This window comes from Primulina eburnea, chromosome 16, assembly GCF_022965805.1.
Source record: "Primulina eburnea isolate SZY01 chromosome 16, ASM2296580v1, whole genome shotgun sequence".
Taxonomy (NCBI): Eukaryota; Viridiplantae; Streptophyta; class Magnoliopsida; order Lamiales; family Gesneriaceae; genus Primulina; species Primulina eburnea.
Genome location: NC_133116.1, coordinates 27,366,703 through 27,387,095, shown reverse-complemented (window position 1 = coordinate 27,387,095; position 20,393 = coordinate 27,366,703). Strand labels below are relative to the sequence as shown.

At 36.0% G+C, this 20,393-nt stretch overlaps 2 protein-coding genes across 2 annotated transcripts; one reads left to right on the top strand and one right to left on the bottom strand.

Annotated features, from left to right (window-relative positions):
- The first annotated feature begins 11,344 nt into the window (after positions 1 to 11,344).
- Positions 11,345 to 11,854, top strand: LOC140816143 (uncharacterized). The gene has a single exon (XM_073175215.1). The coding sequence runs from the start codon at positions 11,345 to 11,347 to the stop codon at positions 11,852 to 11,854; it is 510 nt and encodes a 169-aa protein (XP_073031316.1).
- An 894-nt stretch (positions 11,855 to 12,748) lies between these two features.
- LOC140816386 (probable prolyl 4-hydroxylase 12) lies at positions 12,749 to 15,080 on the bottom strand. The gene is made up of 7 exons (XM_073175614.1): positions 14,913 to 15,080; positions 14,421 to 14,540; positions 14,130 to 14,187; positions 13,979 to 14,041; positions 13,725 to 13,782; positions 13,429 to 13,601; positions 12,749 to 13,341 (listed from the first exon to the last, which is right to left on the bottom strand). Exons 1-7 carry the CDS (start codon positions 14,981 to 14,983, stop codon positions 12,994 to 12,996), a joined length of 891 nt encoding a protein of 296 aa, XP_073031715.1. The 5' UTR covers positions 14,984 to 15,080; the 3' UTR covers positions 12,749 to 12,993.
- Between the last annotated feature and the right edge of the window lie 5,313 nt (positions 15,081 to 20,393).

Below are 20,393 nucleotides of genomic sequence, written 5' to 3'. Positions count from 1 at the left end.
GAGGTCCTCGGGTCCCACTACTGCCGACTCGAGCTGGCTCACTGGTCCCCGCCCTCGGTCCTGACATCATCAGTACCTACAACAATCAAGTCTAGTGAGCCTAAAGACTCAGCATGCATATATCGTAAATAACGAGTAAATAATATAGTAAAATTTACATGGGAGTAAAATTATCATGTCATGAGGCATAATCGTGAAAATAATTTATCATGAGCAATTATAATACGTGCATAACTGAACTGAAAATCATAGTGAAAATGTTTGCTCCTCGGAGCCCTGTCATGAAATAACTTGTAATAATTTTCTGGTGAGATTATGGTATCCGCAAGTGGGCCACTGCACTAATATAAACTGCAAAATGACCGGTGACTGGCGACCGGACCGATAACTGGCGATCGGATTTAAATATGCTCGTCTGATCAGACAAAATGCCACAGTATACTGGGTGGTACAAACTGAAACTGACCGGTAACTGGCGACCGGATTTACAAAGTCTCCCATGATAGTGCTACGGCCACAAGCAATATCGCATAAATCTCAAAAATGAACATTTTAAATTTCTATGCACGTAATATAATTAAATGGCATCAGCAAATCTGAAAAATTTCAATCTCCTGTATTAAAATCATTTACTTGCGATAATTTAAAAATATCTATATGACTTGATTGAAGAGTCAAAGGAGATATAAACATGCCTGGGTTTGTTTTGACAGAAAACAAACGAAATACTGACGCGGCGCGGTGGAGACGGAGTGCTCTTCCTTAATTCCTTTAAACCAAACATGCATGATAATTATTATAATAGCGTAAAAATCGTAAATGTGATGCATGAAAATTTAAAAATATCATGATTTGTGCTCAGGGCGCTGCTAGGACTAAAATCTCACCCCTGGTGCAAAATGACCATTTTGCCCCTGGAAACCCAAAAATTATCATTTCAATCCTGGACCTCTAAAATTTACCCGAAGCTTACCAAACTCCTTAAAATGTCTCAAAACATTATTAAAAACATTCCTAGACGTAAACTCGAGCCCAAAAACCAACTTAATCTATTCGTTTCAAAACTTGGACCGGGGTCCCGGTTTTTACCCGAACCGAACCAAAAATTTACTAAAACTTTTCCCCAACTTTTTACCATATTTTACAACCACTAGAGTGCTCCTAAAACACTGTCATTGATCCTCTAAGTTCACGGCTGAAGCTTCCAGTACCCAATAAAACTCACGGTCCTCTCACATATAACCACCTCGTGCACACCTTCACCAAAATTCGCTCCAACCGCTAATCCACGATGCACCAGCCCTGAACCCACCTAACATAGACCTAGACCAGACCTTTATGTATCCTCCTTAACCACCCAACCGACTCCATGCAGCATAGGCAAGCCACATCACGACAACCATCAAACTCCCACTACCCGAGCTTCGTTCTCCTCTCCTCGTGCTGCTGCTACAACCAACGTCTCCAGTAGTGATCGGGCCACCCTGGGCCGTGACTCAGACCCACCAGGGTCCTGGTCCGAGCCCCAGTTAGGTCCCCACACCACCAGCACCACCTCTACCCCGATCCCCTACTTGTGCAAATCACCACAACCGACTAGCCTTCGCACATCCCACGATCTTGCCTACGCTTTCCATTCCAGCAACTAATTTACATAGTACACCACCTGTACAGCCCCTTAACATCAATATACAGTCGCCCCTTGCACACATACAGGAAAGAAAACGTGAGAACAGCGCCTACAATGTCAAAACTCATGTAAAAGCCGAAGCTTTGCAAGTTCCGGTGTGGATCGAAGTTTAAATGCATAAATACATGTACATCAGTAGTATAACGTGAATGATGGAGGAAAAGAGTAAAAGCGTGCCTTAAGAAGATTAATCTTGAACAAACGCTCGAGGAATGCATGGCCGAAGGGAAAAGCTTTTGCTTAAGGGAGAAACGGTGACACCGAAGGTTTATTTGCAGCAATTCACAAGGAGATTTCTGGTTGGAGGAGGGTGTCGGCTGTGGCAATTGTTTAGGTTTAGGTTAAGATGATAATTAGCCAATAAATAAATAGCTAACCATCCATTAATGGGCCAAATTTTGATAATTAAGAGTTTAAAAGGATTTTAAGCCCAACGACCTTAGAAGTAGGCCCATTAACTATAAACGCACTCCTGAAAAATATTTCGAGTTGGAAAGATTTTGAAAATAATAGCCGAACCATTAAAAAGTCCCCCGATTCGATAAAATTTGCGTACCGATTAAAAATAAAATTTTACGGGTAAAAACACCCAAAAATTCCCATTTTCGAAAAATATATATTTAAAAACGATTTAAATAAATTTTAAAAATAAATTGTGTAACAAAATAATTTTCTGAAAATTCCCGGTCTCCGATCCTCGTTCGAACGTGAAATACACCTAGAAATCCTAATGCGTGAACTTTTAAAATTTCGTGAAGCAAATCCTATCATGCATGAATTATGCATAAAATGCATAAAATAATTAAACATGACTTTATTAACTTATCTCAATACTCCATCTCCAGTCCGGCCTCACTTATATACTGAAAAGATGACGATTAAACTACTGCGTACAATAAATAAATAAATAAATTTAAAGAAAGAGTTTAAATACTCATACAATAAAAATCATTTTAATTTAAATACTAGGATTATGCATGGCTTATACGCAGCCCAATTTACGGGTTCTACAATCCTTCCCCCCTTAAAAGAAATTTCGTCCTCGAAATTCGCTTATCCTTGATAAACAAAAAGTTTAGACTCTTAATTCTAGTATCTCAATAATCTACGCTTCTGATGCGCTACTCTGATAAGACAAATATTAAGCTGTCCTTACGTCTTCTCAAACCTAAATAAATTTGTCTACCAAAGTCCTCGTTTGTGAATCGCAACTTAAAACAACTTATGGTGACTTAGTTCTATCCGGATCAGGCCTCGAATTCTGACTTTTCTCAAAATTCTCAATATTAAAAAAAATGACACTTCGAATTTTATTGCGTCTTACTTTTCTTACACTGTACCTGTAATGTTCATTGATCTCTTACATTTGTATTTATGCAGTTCACCCTACGAAACCTTTGCATCAGAATTTACTGATCGATTCTTATACTCGATAATATACTTAACTGTTAAACCTTATCTCAACCTCATAATAATATTATGCTAAGATTCTTGAATCGATCTTTATCTTACAGCACCAAACTCACATAACTTAATTATTTACGAGTACCTCCCGAATGTAAAATTGTTGCACATTCTTAAACCTCGAGTAACGTTAATTCATAAAACCCAATTATACAATATCGCTCTTCTACCTTAATAATAAAATCCTTCTAGTATCAATTACATGCTTAAACTATTATCTTCCCAATTACATTAAAGTTGAGACCTAAGACCCTTGGACCTTTCTCCTTGAAATAAATGTCGCATTCTTACGTATCCTTAATTCTTAATTAGTACTAGCGTATAAAACTTACTAAATCATCCCACATTAATGTTGGACTAAATCTAATAAATCAACTTCACTTATAACCCATAAAAATCTAGAATCCCCATATCAAGCTTTTAGATTCTTACTTGATAAAAATCTTAATATTCATCCATTGATAACTTATATTGAACACAACAAATTCCCTTTTGTTTTTATTTCACCCAAAATTTCCGTATGAACAAATATCCCATAAATTTGAAATTCAAACTTACCTAATCCAAATAGCTTTGAATAAAATAATCTCAATGCACATATCCGTTTAGTCCCAAGTTTGTTAATAACTTCCAACACTTCTCAAGACTAGGTGTCTACCTCACCTCTTGCGTTGGTCTATCGATTAAACTAACCCTCATTGTACCAAACTCTCAAAAATTTTAAATTCTCACAAGGTATAATCTTAACTGTTAAGATCATGACTAAAACATGTGACACATCAAACTTACGTTCCCAAAATTTTATTAACTCAATGTTTATTCTTATAACTTAACTAACCGATCAAATTTATCTTAAATCGTCATCACTTTAAATTCTTAATTTACCACAACATTATTTCACTAACGCTTAAATTTTCACGCCTAAGATTGATTCATCCTACAATGTCTTTGGTTACCATTCATTATAACATTATAACCCAAATATCTAAATATTCTATATTTCCTTCGAGCCTAAATAACCGAAAATTCATGCCATTTGAACCGTTAAATTCTCACTTACTACTAAATAGGTCCTCAAATTTCTTAAAATTGTAAAATTAATTCTTACTTTCCTCGAATATCGTCCAATTTTTCCCTAAATCTCGAAAATTCCACAATTACTCATTAGTCCTCAGTATTCCCATTTCATTTTATAGATTCCCGCATCATAAGGTTCAATAGTCTTAAGTTTATTAAACCAAAAATTAATTCCCATAACACGTCTTACATTCCTATAAATACTTAAAATTCCAATTCCTCAAAATTCGCATTTAATCCTTAAAATTTTTGAAACTTGCAATCTAGCCCTTACAGTTCTCCAAATTTACATTTTGGCCCTACAACTCTTCGAAATTTGCATCATTGTCCCCATAAAATTTTCCATCTTTACCTCATTAAAATTTTAAATTCTCGAACTCAAAATTAAATCCTAAAATTTGGTAAATTCAAAAATAGTCCCTTAGAATTTGTTTTTGAACCTAGGTCCTCAAATCATTGGTTATTACAATTAGGTCCTTAAAATTCTCAATTCATGCAATTCAATCATTAAATCCAACTATGTAGAGCATGCATCCTAAATAAATTCTCATAATTAATCTTACATTTCCATAGATACTTTAAATCCTCAAATTGTACATTTATAATCCTAAAGATTGTCGTAGTCTTCGGATCGCTATTGCTTATATGAAATCCTCAAAAATTTACTCGACTAGCAACCAAGAACCATTAATAATTTCTTATAAATTCTACAAGTCTCAAAAGCATTCATAATTTCAAGATTAATTTATAACCTATAAGGAGGACATCAACACTACTGACCTAAAAATTATAAAGTCAAATCATTTTCAACCTCTTCTAAAGCCCAATATTCGAATTCCTAGACATGTCCAATTCCAAACGTACCCAACATGCATAATTCCATAATTTATTTTTAAATTTAAATAAACACTGAACAATTAAAAATCTGAACGTAAAATATTTCATGGAAACATGCTGTTAAAATAATTCATGCTTTAAATAAAATGCTGAAATGTAAAACTTACAGACCGAAGACGTGGCTTTGTGAGCTTCTCGAGGTCAGTAGTAGTACAACCCTTTACAGAATCATTGCTCTGATACCAACTGTAACGGCCCGAAAATTTGCGCTTGAAAATTTGCGGAAAATTAAAAATTTTCTTTTTAAATAATTAAAATGTCTCAATCATAAGTTAAACTGATAAAAATGTTTGATATTCAAAATAGCAGCGGAAGAAATTTAATGTTTTGCAAAGTAACAATTTAAAATAACTCAACAAGAGATAAAATATTTGAGCATAAAATCGTAAGTGCAGAAAATGAGGTCCTCGGGTCCCACTACTGCCGAATCGAGCTGGCTCACTGGTCCCCGCCCTCGGTCCTGACATCATCAGTACCTACAACAATCAAGTCTAGTGAGCCTAAAGACTCAGCATGCATATATCGTAAATAACGAGTAAATGATATAGTAAAATTTGCATGGGAGTAAAATTATCATGTCATGAGGCATAATCGTGAAAATAATTTATCATGAGCAATTATAATACGTGCATAACTGAACTGAAAATCATAGTGAAAATGTTTGCTCCTCGAAGCCCTGTCATGAAATAACTTGTAATAATTTTCTGGTGAGATTATGGTATCCGCAAGTGGCCACTGCACTAATATAAACTGCAAAATGACCGGTGACTGGCGACCGGACCGATAACTGGCGATCGGATTTAAATATGCTCGTCTGATCAGACAAAATGCCACAGTATACTGGGTGGTACAAACTGAAACTGACCGGTAACTGGCGACCGGATTTACAAAGTCTCCCATGATAGTGCTACGGCCACAAGCAATATCGCATAAATCTCAAAAATGAACATTTTAAATTTCTATGCACGTAATATAATTAAATGGCATCAGCAAATCTGAAAAATTTCAATCTCCTGTATTAAAATCATTTACTTGCGATAATTTAAAAATATCTATATGACTTGATTGAAGAGTCAAAGGAGATATAAACATGCCTGGGTTTGTTTTGACAGAAAACAAACGAAATACTGACGCGGCGCGGTGGAGACGGAGTGCTCTTCCTTAATTCCTTTAAACCAAACATGCATGATAATTATTATAATAGCGTAAAAATCGTAAATGTGATGCATGAAAATTTAAAAATATCATGATTTGTGCTCAGGGCGCTGCTAGGACTAAAATCTCACCCCTGGTGCAAAATGACCATTTTGCCCCTGGAAACCCAAAAATTATCATTTCAATCCTGGACCTCTAAAATTTACCCGAAACTTACCAAACTCCTTAAAATGTCTCAAAACATTATTAAAAACATTCCTAGACGTAAACTCGAGCCCAAAAACCAACTTAATCTATTCGTTTCAAAACTTGGACCGGGGTCCCGGTTTTTACCCGAACCTTACCAAAAATTTACTAAAACTTTTCCCCAACTTTTTACCATATTTTACAACCACTAGAATGCTCCTAAAACACTGTCATTGATCCTCTAAGTTCACGGCTGAAGCTTCCAGTACCCAATAAAACTCACGGTCCTCTCACATATAACCACCTCGTGCACACCTTCACCAAAATTCGCTCCAACCGCTAATCCACGATGCACCAGCCCTGAACCCACCTAACATAGACCTAGACCAGACCTTTATGTATCCTCCTTAACCACCCAACCGACTCCATGCAGCATAGGCAAGCCACATCACGACAACCATCAAACTCCCACTACCCGAGCTTCGTTCTCCTCTCCTCGTGCTGCTGCTACAACCAACGTCTCCAGTAGTGATCGCGCCACCCTGGGCCGTGACTCAGACCCACCAGGGTCTGGTCCTAGCCCCAGTTAGGTCCCCACACCACCAGCACCACCTCTACCCCGATCCCCTACTCGTGCAAATCACCACAACCGACTAGCCTTCGCACATCCCACGATCTTGCCTACGCTTTCCATTCCAGCAACTAATTTACATAGTACACCACCTGTACAGCCCCTTAACATCAATATACAGTCGCCCCTTGCACACATACAGGAAAGAAAACGTGAGAACAGCGCCTACAATGTCAAAACTCATGTAAAAGCCGAAGCTTTGCAAGTTCCGGTGTGGATCGAAGTTTAAATGCATAAATACATGTACATCAGTAGTATAACGTGAATGATGGAGGAAAAGAGTAAAAGCGTGCCTTAAGAAGATTAATCTTGAACAAACGCTCGAGGAATGCATGGCCGAAGGGAAAAGCTTTTGCTTAAGGGAGAAACGGTGACACCGAAGGTTTATTTGCAGCAATTCACGAGGAGATTTCTGGTTGGAGGAGGGTGTCGGCTGTGGCAATTGTTTAGGTTTAGGTTAAGATGATAATTAGCCAATAAATAAATAGCTAACCATCCATTAATGGGCCAAATTTTGATAATTAAGAGTTTAAAAGGATTTTAAGCCCAACGACCTTAGAAGTAGGCCCATTAACTATAAACGCACTCCTGAAAAATATTTCGAGTTGGAAAGATTTTGAAAATAATAGCCGAACCATTAAAAAGTCCCCCGATTCGATAAAATTTGCGTACCGATTAAAAATAAAATTTTACGGGTAAAAACACCCAAAAATTCCTATTTTCGAAAAATATATATTTAAAAATGATTTAAATAAATTTTAAAAATAAATCGTGTAACAAAATAATTTTCTGAAAATTCCCCGGTCTCCGATCCTCGTTCGAACGTGAAATGCACCTAGAAATCCTAATGCGTGAACTTTTAAAATTTCGTGAAGCAAATCCTATCATGCATGAATTATGCATAAAATGCATAAAATAATTAAACATGACTTTATTAACTTATCTCAATACTCCATCTCCAGTCTGGCCTCACTTATATACTGAAAAGATGACGATTAAACTACTGCGTACAATAAATAAATAAATAAATTTAAAGAAAGAGTTTAAATACTCATACAATAAAAATCATTTTAATTTAAATACTAGGATTATGCATGGCTTATACGCAGTCCAATTTACGGGTTCTACAACACCTAAATTTAAATTGGGCATACCTCTCACAGCATCAAACTTACGCATATTCCTCAAGGTATTGATACTCACGTGTCCCAGTTTTTGATGTCATACGTCTAATTCACTCACCTTGGCACTTCGGCAACCATTACCTTCTCCCAATTGATAACAATTGTCAGCTGAACGAGTACCTGACATTACACAAACATTGGCATCATTAAAAACTTCACAATTATTTTTATTGAACTTAACATGTAAATCATCATCACAAAGTTGACTTATGCTTATTAAGTTTGAGTTAAGCCCTTCAACATGTAGAACATTGTGAAGTTCAGGAAGCCCATCAACGTTCAGGGTTCCTTTGCCTACAATTCTTCCTTTAGAACCACCACCATAGGTTACACGCCCACTTTTTATTTCTACATAATCCGTGAGGTGTTCTTTAGATCCGGTCATGTGGCGTGAGCACCCACTGTCGAAGTACCATGCACCTGCAATGTTAGTTTTTAAAGAAGTATAAATGATATTGCATCGAATAACAGTTTTAGGTACCCAAACTTTTTTCACAGGAGGTTTCTTGACTGTTGTGTTGCGCCTGGTGTTGGGCAACACCGTGGGCAACACAGTGGGCAACACCAGATTTGCATGCCAATTCATATAGTCATTTCTCAGTTTAAAACAGAAAGGTTTGATGTGACCTGGTTTATGACAGTAGTGGCAAATAAAATGTCGCTTTCTTTGCTTTGATTTACAAGTTGACACTTGCTTCTTGGTTTGTGACATCTTCATTGGTGGGTCAACTTTCAAATGAAAAGAGGAAGCTCTGTTTTGTTTCAACATTTGTTCCGAGGCTTGCTTTGAGATTGATAGAGTCTTCATGGGAGGTTTCACTGTTAAGGGGACAGAGCAGTCTTCGCTTGCCTTTACAAAGTTGATTTTGATTTAGAATTGGAAGTTTCACCATGTTCATATGTGCTTTCACCATATCCAAGACCAGTTCTGTTGTCCTTTCCCATAGTTAGCATTGAATCAAGTTTTGACGAACTTGAGTTGAATTTTGCAAGAGTCTTTGAGGCCTTCTCAAGCTCCTCCTTGACTTCGCACAATTCAAGATCCTTCTTGCTAAGCACAACTTCAAGTCGAGACACAGATTCTTTCAGATCAGCATTATCCTTAGAGGGGATTGAATTTATTTTATTTCGTTTGATCCAATCTTCGTATAGCTCCTCATACATAGCCTGCACACATTCAAATGTGAGTTCATCGATATCATTATCCTGGATTTCATGATTACCCGAGTCACCGTGAGATTTAGCATTGAGACACAAGGATTTTGAAGTGGTGTTGCGGCCTGGTGTTGCAACACCAGCGGCAACACCGTGCGGGTTGACTTGCAGCCAGCATTTTTCCTTCAAAACATCAGTGTTCTTGGATAATATGTCCATCGGGATTCTGTTAAATTTCCTGAAAAAAAAAAAACAATAAACCAGAATCAATCACTTAGTGTATCAAGCGTTGGCTCTGATACCACTTGTAAGGAATTGTTGTACATGAAATAAATTAAAATGTTATAATGTGTGTATCAGAAGTTAGTGTTGTGTCCGGTGTTGTCAACACTGTACACAACACGGCAGCGGAAATTAATTATTTAACACACAAATATAAATTTAATAAATTAACACCAGATTTAAATTATGCACAAGTACGAATATTTGTGCGATGTCTCATGGCAAAAATTTCACTAGAAAAATATGTAAATCGTTTACACAAAAAAACAATACTAGTGAAAATAACAAAACTAAATTCCTTGATACTCCAAGGAATTAACATGCATCAAAATAAACCAATACTCAAAACTAGATGCATAAAATAAAAGCGTCTCATCAAAATAGGCTCGGCTTTCGTATTTTTCTTCTGTGTATGCGCTCCTCTGCCGACCTCACGAAAGAGTCACACCAAAAGGCTCACATGAAAAGCTCCTACAAAAGTGATCACCGATCACAGAAAATCTACAGAGCAAAATGATTTTCTTCTCAACAAAAAACTCTCTGTCCAATTCTCCCTCTACCACACATTTTCTCTCTCCAAAGCCTTTCTCTTTCTACTACCCCACTTGTCTCTCAAAAGCCTCCTCTCTACCAACTCTCTGAAAAGTCTTTGGAAGCACACTTTGAAACTCCCTAGTACAGCTGTAGGGCTATATATCTTTTTATCCATGGCTTGACCTAAAAGATATTCCATAAAAGAGTCCTACAAAAAATATGGAAACAAGATTTGATTAGATATTAAACTCTTTTAAACAAAGATAAAATATCTTAGATATAAAAGTAATATTAAAAACAAATCTTATAATATCTAGAGATAAATCAACCCCGATCTTATCACCTAAAAATAAATCAAACAAATTTATAATCTAGAAATAAATCAATAAATATCTTATAGTCTAGAAAGGCAAAATCTTAAATTGATATTATCAATTTAGCAAAATAATAAAGGAATAAATTATTCCTTTCGGTGATGAATTGCTTGAACATTTTTGGGGACATGGATGGGTTATGTGTAAACATGTTGAAATCGAACATTTACATGGCTGGGATGGAAGATAGAACCAGACAGGAAATTCTGCAGATTACTGGCTTCTGTCAAAGTACATTACCTTTTCGATATCTTGGTATACCACTAGCTGCCAAACAGATGAGAGCATCAGATTACTGCAAACTTGTTGATGCCATTGCTGCTAGGATTAATTCTTGGCCAAGGCACTCACTTTCTTATGCTAGGAAGCTTGAGTTGATTAGATCTGTCGTACAAAGTATTGAATGCTTTTGGTTATCAATTCTACCCGTGCCAAACTGTGTCATCGACTCGATCAACTCTTTGTGCCGAAAGTTTGTTTGGCCATCTAAACGGCCTCCGATTGCTTGGGACACTCTTTGTAAGCCTCTTTCAGACGGTGGATTGGGATTGAAAAATCTAAGGGCTTGGAATTTGGCATTGATTGCGAAAACACTTTGGAAGATTCACTTGAAGAAAGACAACTTATGGATCAAATGGGTTAACCATCAATATTGTAACTTCGGAGATGTTTGGAATTGGAGATAATATCTATTAGAGATACATTATTACAGAAAATGGGTTCAGTCTCCGGTGCTTCTGCCATCTTACACTCTTGGTTCGTGGATGATAAGGGGCTATCTCGTGATTATGATTGGTTTAGTAATTCAAACGGAAAATGGCCATGGAAACCACTACTTAGTCGTTCTTTCATTCTCCCCAAGCACAGATTTACTCTTTGGCTCACGGCCCATGCGAAACTCCTCACTAGAGATCGTTTACCCTTTGCCAATGACAAATCGTGTGTGTTGTGCAATATTCAGCATGAATCGGTTCAACACCTGTTCTTCAAATGCGGCTTCTCGGCAGCTATTTGGAACGAGATTCGTAATTGGTTGGATATGCAGAAAATTATGGGATCACCATCTGCTATTTTGAAAGCATTCAGATCTTACTACCGAGGGAACTCGACGTTGTCTCGGATGAGGATTACTGCCCTTGCGTCTACGATTTACTACATTTGGAACGCTAGGAACAAGATGATGTTTGATGAAGTCAAGCCGCAAATTGAAGATATTGTCCCGTAGGGTTAAGATTACTGTTTTTCGCTGTGTTTCTTGTTCTATTGATGTATCTAAGATGGTGACGTACTTGTAGTTTATTTCTAGTACCTTTTTATGAGTCCCATTTGAGATGCCTGCCTTTTTCTGTACTTCAAATTTTTACCCAATTTTAATGAGAATGTTCATTAAAAAAAAATAATCTGAACAGGGTAAAGAAATCCATTGACACAGCAAGATTCACGGAAGAGAAAAAATTTTAAGACTCGGGGGGTCTCTATTATTGCTTTCATGCTAAAAACTTAAAGACTTGGGTCTTTAAGAATATTGGATTTTGTCAATATTCATCGTTGTCCCGGGATCATACCCTCTATACAGAAAGAAAATGTAAAAAATGCAAATATGGCGTGATAACAATCCATTTAGCTTTTATCTACTCTTCCTTGACAGATGAACAAAAAGCTGGTACTTGATCAGCTGTAAAAACATATTTCATCGTCTTGCCTAACTACAAGAGTCCACAAGTAAGCTTCTTTTTTTTTTTTTTTGGCTTCTGCAGAGTTCTTCAGAGCTCTCCCATGAAATTTACAAACCAATACTTTAGCTAACTTTATTTCTATGTTTCCCATGTGTGCTATCATGGTATCATTGACCATGCTTTGGTCATTTTCCAAGAAATAGGAGCAAGCAATGCAAGTTTCCCTCTAGCAAGTAAACTTTTAATCTCACCGCAGTCAGCTTTTTTATGTCATGCACACAACCTTACATATAAGCATTTAATGCTTCCCACAAAAAATTAATAGAATATTTTGCTGCCATTCTTTCAACCATCAAGAGTTTCAGAATTTAATCCTAACTTGACAAATGTCGATATAATTCAAGAAAAACCAGATAATGCCTTGAACAATTTTTCACCTTGCATCATAGGGAAGACTAGTTCATACTTTTTATTTAGTATATGCAACTTGTTTCAGAGCTAGTAGTTACAGAAATAAACAAAATTTACAAGAACAAGAAAACTGTCAACTTTAGGTGAACCATACTGTGAGGAATGTACACAGAGATCATCGTTAACTGAAAAATTCTACTCTACATCAAAGTAAAGTTTCAAACATGATACATGGCAAGTGATTATGAGATCTATATACTTGATTTCAATATCACCATCAGCATGCATTGCAGCTCTTCCTACATGTACCATAGTAATCAGGAGATCCGGTCATGAAAACCGAATTCCTTTCACACTCTCCTGCAGCAGCCCACCGAGGACAATTTTCATCTTCATCGGAGCAATCAGCATCGTCAGATTGCAACGTATCCTTTTCAAGGGTTATGCCTTTAAAATAAAATAATTTTGTGGCACACCACATTTCACCACTAAGGACAGGACATCTGGCATGGAAACTACTCCGATCAAGGGTGGTGTTGAGATGTCGATTGAAGAATAAGATGGCGTCCCCTCTGCTAGGTTTTAAAATATTTTTACTCTTCACACAGTCGGACCACATTTTGTACTGCAGAAAATTTACAACCGATTGCATAACTGGAAAAAATAGAACCCAACATAGTGAAAATGAAAGTGACTGGGAATTTTCTCTTACCTCTGATTCAGGGAAAATTATCTGACCTCCGTGATCGACATTTGAGAGATACAATATAACTGTGGCAAATAAAAGATTACCAAATTTCTCTGAAGATTTAACATCAAAATAATTATAACTTTGTTTTGAGTCTTCAGGCCCAAAGTGCAGAATCTGCAAAGATTTACTGTTCTCTGAAAATATTAAAGACAGCCTGTTATGCAAACCATAAACCAGTTGAAAAGGTGGACATACAAAGAGCAAACAAAAAAAGATTGCAAGACAAAAAGTGTCCACCAACATGCATATGAATATACCTTTAGGAAGGAAAGTCCAAGCAGAGATCATTTCCTCAACTCTTGAAACAATTTCATCCTACAAGCCATACAAATGATAATGCTCGAAGGAACGCGACAAAAACTCGGCACAATATTTTAAACTTCTTTCAGCAAATTATCTTAACAGATAAGAGGCAAACTCATCTGAATAATTTACATGGAAAGAAGTTATAAGATCTCTTAGTGCATAAACAGCCCATAACTTCCTAGATCTCAAAAGATGAAAAACTTACATTTGAGTTTGACGAAACATCCAAATTGACCTTAATCTTGTCAACTTTCGATGTTGATTCACCCTGTACAGTATAATCCCATGCGTACTTTAAGAACAACGAGAAAGCAAAAAATCACAATGGTAACATAAGTAAGACAAGTGGGATTTACCCCAGAAATCAGGTAATCACACTCGTCATCGGATAGAAAGCTTTTATAGAGGAAAAACCTGTCCACAGAACAGTGTCATCAATCCAATAGAAATTTCAATTTCAGAACAGATAAAAGTATAAAGCCATAATCACCTAATTAAAATTCCAAACCATATCCATTAGAACCAAACCACGAAACCAAGATAATATTTAACATTTTCCGAACAATAAAATGCATATTTTATCAAATTTTCTGAACATGGTGGCAATACCATGTCAATGGAGTCACCAATTATTTGGATTGCCTGACCTTGGTTGCCGTAAGAGTTGAATGACTTGTGATGGGTCGATACTTTTTGGATGCATTGAAATTTTCATTTGAACTCCTTTCTGTTGGTTAATCTCCAAGGATCTCAATTCTCTTAGACCGCTGAAATTGCAAACAAAACAAAGATACATGAAAGGAAAATGCAAAATAAACATCTCCTAAAGCATTCATTTGGAAGAGAAGTGCCACAAATTCAACAAAATCATCCAAACTCAACATGTTAATCACGTACAAATATAACTCCAGCCATAATTCAACTGCCCTCCAAGAATATGACGCTAATTACAATTAAAATCAGTGAATAAAAACTACTTCCGTCTTTAAATTCTTCGCAACAACAATGGTGAAACGTACTCAAACAAAAATCACGCACCCGCGAGAGTACAAACCGCTTACTACAGAAGGCAACTCCAGATCGCGCATTTTGCATCAAAACAAGCTAAATAAAGTCGACAGCTTAAAGGGTTTTCTTACGTTTGAGATGAAGATCTACCAAAAGAAGTTGCCACCAAAAGTACGAGGAGAATTGGTAGGCGGGTCGCCATTGATGGACTCGGCAAACCGAAAGAGAGCGATCAGCTCCTGGGAATACCAATTTCTCTTTTTTCTGTAGTAGGAGAGGAATCTACACGTGTTTTTACTCTTGTTTATTTACTTATATGAAAATTTAAATAGATTTGTTGTTTAAAATATAATTAAAAAAGATGTAAAAAAACAATATATTTTTTATTTATAATTAAAGTAATTAATAATACGTTTAATTAAAGTGGTTGAATTTATTATAGATAATTTAGTTAAACTAACTCATTTAAAATCTTTACTTTTAAAAATAGTATGTCTTACATATAACCCTGTATTATTTAAAATCCTAAAATGCCCACATTATTCTACCATTTTTTTCTCTCAATTTATTATTATTAGTGATTAAATCACACGCATGAAATTTTAAATATCATGATTTATATATGCATAATAATTTTTTTAAAAAATATTTGATTTGATTAAGAAAATTTACAAAAAAACATGAAGTGAAAATCAAGAAGTAAATGTTGTATCTTGGTGATGATAAATAAATTACTGAAATGTTGAAGAATATTAACAAATATCACAATTTTTTGCAAAAAATATTTTTAGTAACTAAAATATAGCCATTTCATTGAATCCATCTGTTTGGGTTAAAAATTGTTCAATTAGTGAAGCCCAATTTAATTATAAAGCTCAATTTAATTATACAAGTCCATCAAACGTGGCGGACAATTTCCATCGATTCAAATTGATCACAAGGCACTGAAGAGGTAGAAAATCGTGGGAGGAGGGAGAGAATCGTGGAATGAAAAACGGAAGAACGTGGATCATGGAGAGTGAAGAAAAACCGCACAGGCGCTGGGAAGAAAAGGGACATCGACAAACATAGAACAGACACAATTCTACACACACAAAATCTGCAAAAAGCTCTCTGCTAATTTTCAGTCTTCAAGCATTAATTTTCAAGCTTTCCAGTAGTTGTTCTAGCATTCTAGATCTTCTCGTTTTAGATTTCAGCAATAATTTAGTATATTTTTAATGTTTTGATAAATTCCTACAGTTTTTGTAAATTTAAAATTGTGTTAGGAATTTATTTCCATAAATTTCCAATAGTTTTCTTCATTTTTGGCATTGCATTTGTTTTAGGAGATTAGAACCGACGGTCGAATTTAAAATTCACGTCACTTGAATATTTAGAAGTTAGATTTTATTTTTTTTCACACAAGTTGGTTCAACTTCGCACATGGCATGCCCACAAATATCAATATTATGCAAACAATTTTTGGCACGTCCGGTAGGGCACCATTATGTCACCAATTAGGAAAAAAACGTCAATCAAGGGAATGGGCAGTCTCTACCAAGCCAGGAAGAGACTTATTTATGCTCGGCAGACAGAACAACCGGCTGCTGAAGAGCCGACCAGAGAGTTGGATTTCCTTCCAAGTTATGTTCCAGAGGTATATGCTCATATTTCAAATCCTTTGGTTCAAAAGTTCTACGATGAAAATTGAAGGAATATCACAAGCACTGTCCAAAGCTGTGTCTGATTGCTTGAGAACAGTATTGGATAAACCAAACCAATCAACCAACAAAGAGCAGAATGCAAGTGAAAAAGAAGGGAACCACGGAAGAAACCAAGTCCATGAATTTGACCAGGGAGTAGGAAACTCAGGGGTTGGTGATCCCCGCCGCTCAGAGTTCGCACTCCCAAACCAACAGGAAGGAAGGAACACACCACCACGTAAAAAGGAGGAAATTTTAGGTGGAAGATTTCGGTCATATCCACGTACAGATGGGGCAGGGAGTTCGAAACAACCTGTCAAACAAGTCTATGCGATTACTAATAATTTATATCAAACAGGAAAGTATGATGATATACCACACTTGGGTTATCAGGGACTTGATGGAAATTTCCAAGGATGGAATGCTGGTTACAGTTCAGAGTCTCAGGCTCGGGGGGCAAAATATTATCACCATCTACTCCCCACCAAAAATTCAGCAATGATCCATCGTGATATGGTGAGAGAAATTGTGCCAGAAATGTACTGGCCGGCCTTGAGACAAATTGGCCTCCCAGAGTGTCACAAGCCATACCCCAACCACATAGATGTCAACGATCCATTTCCCAGAGGTTAAAAATACCAAATTTCAGCCTATTTTCTGGAGAAGATAGTCAATCTAGCCTTGAGCACGTTGCTAGGTTCACTATAAGGTGTGGAGAAATGGTGAACTTGGGAAACTTTACTAGTTTGAAGTAGAGATTGTTCCCAAATACTCTTACTGGCACGACATTTTCGTGGTATGCCGCACTCCCCGAAACTCAATCATAAGTTGGCAAGATATGGGGAAGCAATTCCATACTCAGTTTTACCGAACTGAGCCTGAGGTGTGCATCATTGATTTGTCAAGGATTTTTTGCTTCATTTTTTTATTCCAAAATATCTGAAAGCACAAATGACTTCACCATCGATATAATTCTTTAAAGAAGAGTGGATAGATAGTACAGATGGGGAAATGTTGTCATTGATAATTCAATAATAACAAATGCCACTTGAGCTGGCTCAAAAAACTTCCGTCGGAACACATAAAATAAGGTATCTGAATTGAGATCATGAATTATTATGGCGAAGATTCCATATGCAAAGGGATTTATTCCTTCGCATAGTCGAATTCGTGTCATTCCAAATATTTTAAGTGGAGGGTTGATGCAACGAGCAAAATATATAACGTCCCAAAAATTTGAAGGTCCACGTAAACCACATGTATGTAAGTTATTAAATTTCTTTGGTATTTTATTAAATTTTTTAAAACATTAAATGCATGTTTATTTCATTAATTTTTGTTTTAATTCATGGTTTATTTAAATTTCATGCATAATGGCTTTTAAGATGTATTTCGCGCTCGAATGAGGAACGAAGATCAGGGAATTATCAGGAAAAATATTTTTATGGAATAATTATTTTAATTATTTAATATGAGGTGTTTTTAAGTATGATTTTTAAAAATGGGCCTTGGTTGGATATTTTTACTCGCCGGGTTATATTTTTAACTGGTACGCAAATTTTAACGATACGGTGGACTTTTTGAGGGCTCGTGCAACATTTTCAAAAATGTACCTAAATGAAATATTTTTCGGGGTTTTTTTGGGCTTGATGAGTTTATTTTATTGCTTAATGATTCAAAACCCTTTAAAACCATTTAATTTTAAAAGAAGGTCCATTGGTGCATAATAATCCACTTAATTACCACCTAAACTAAAGCTTAAACCTAAATTACATCATCAGCAGCCCACCCCCACCTTTCAGCAGCTTCTCTCACCTTTTATTCAGCAAAGATTCCAGCAAGCTTCGGTGTTGGAACATTTTATGTTCGCAATCTTGATTTTGATGTTAACAAAACTTGTTTATTTGTTTCTAATGTGTTTACCTAAGTGCGCAGAAACTGAAATTGATCAGGCTTCTGTGGGGACCCGGACGCTGATCTTCTTATTAATCATCTTTGGGACTAATTAATCTATTAGAAAACAGGGTCTAAAAATTTTATTTTTTTTTTTAAATGCAAAGCGGAAACGTAATGTAATTAAATTCCAATTACATATTAAACATAACATATAATTATTGTATGATCTACAATAATCCAACTAGGTTCAATTACATATCAGTACTGAATCCTAAGTTGCTTCTGAAGCCCGGATCTCCACGCTATCTAGTCCAGCCTCGTTCTCTTCCTGACCCTTATCCTGTCCCACCTGTTGTCAAGTACACATACAGACAAGACAACAGCCGGATAAACCGGTGAGAATAACTCCCAGTATAAATCAATGAAACATGCAATCATATAAACAAATATAAAACATGTAATCAGGTATCAACCATATGTAACGAATCTGAAACATTGTCAATAATACTCGTAGCTACATAATTCAGACTAGACTCAATCATAGTCTAGGGATCCCGATTCCAGAAGTTGGTATGCATATATCGACTAACAGTAATAGAAAAGACTCCAGTTCTATCCACGCCGATATAGTATCGATTAACAGTAATAGAAAAGACTCCAGTTCTATCCACACCGATACAGTATCGATTAACAGTAATAGACGAAGCCCTGATTCTATCCACATTGATATATTATCGATTAACAGTAATAGAGCAAGCCTTGATTCTATCCACATTGATAGGATATCGATTACCAGTAATAGAACAAAGTCCGATTCTATTCACATCGATATAATCGATTAACAGTAATAGAAGGAACGATGAATCTAACCACATCGATATAATATCAATCAACAGTAATAGAATAAGCTATACATCTATCCACATCGATATAATATCAACTAACAGTAATAGAAGAAGCTATCAATCTATCCACATCGATAACCAACATCCAGTGACCGTCTTTGGCACATCCGCCAATACACCATCTTATGACATCGTGCAATGTGCCCGTGGTGATCCCACCACTACCGGCACTTCTGTCATAAGATTACTCTTCTAATACCTGTAATCTATAACTCAAGAAAACAAGTATATCAATCAATCAATGCAAATATCAATGCATAAAGTAAAGTATGTGATTTAGGGAAACCCAAGTCTAAACTGACTCAAGTCGATCTCCCAATACCACATTGACTTATACCTTTCTTTTCTCGTTCAGAAGATGAAGAAGAATTCCCGACTCTATCTCGGTCCATTCCCAAATATGGTAATCACAATATTGAACAGTCACAATATCAATAAATAACCCAATCCGGAACATGCTCTGATCAATATTTAAATCAAAATATACTCTGATCAATGTCAGTCGACATACGGTATCATAATACAATCTAAATCAATACCGACTCTGATCAATATCAATCAACTGATGTTTTCGACGGCATAATAATATGATCTGAATAACCCCGTCAAACTGAACATCACAGATATAATTCTAGAACGTATAATCAATACTGATATAACTCATAATCTCATTGATAACATAAATCTGATATCGAATCTCAGTCAATATCTTTCAAAAATCATAACAATTACAGAAACAGTCTGTTCTTTAATCTGACTTCAATTCTACAATGTCTACGATAGTAGAAACACCATATCTGAATCATATTCGATTCTAGCAACATCATATTTTCAAATCATGTCTAAACGTAACAAAACTTACGTCCTTGTGTAGCTCTTGGTGAGAGGAGCTCAAAACTGAAGTCGGATTCAATTTCTGATAGACGGATCTTGCCGAATCGAAATTTTAAAGAAAATAAAAGCTTGAGAATTTCCATGGAAGCTTTCGGTTTTTTCCTTCATGCAATTCTGAATTTTAAAGTGCACAATGACACGTTAATGGGGTGACCAAGACACGTGTCCCACTCAATTTTCCATATTTGCACTTTAGTCCCTCAACTTTTCACTAATTGCAAATTAGCCCCCG

Bases quoted from the DNA above. Each gene is read 5' to 3' on its own strand.
- LOC140816386 (XM_073175614.1), bottom strand. From the start codon at position 14,983: ATGGCGACCCGCCTACCAATTCTCCTCGTACTTTTGGTGGCAACTTCT. The intron at 13,783-13,978 runs GTAAGTTTTTCA...TATGGCTTGTAG, and splicing joins ATGTTTCGTCAAACTCAAAT to GATGAAATTGTTTCAAGAGT. The intron at 13,342-13,428 runs GTAAGAGAAAAT...AATTTTCTGCAG, and splicing joins TAATTTTCCCTGAATCAGAG to TACAAAATGTGGTCCGACTG.
- LOC140816143 (XM_073175215.1), top strand. From the start codon at position 11,345: ATGGGTTCAGTCTCCGGTGCTTCTGCCATCTTACACTCTTGGTTCGTG.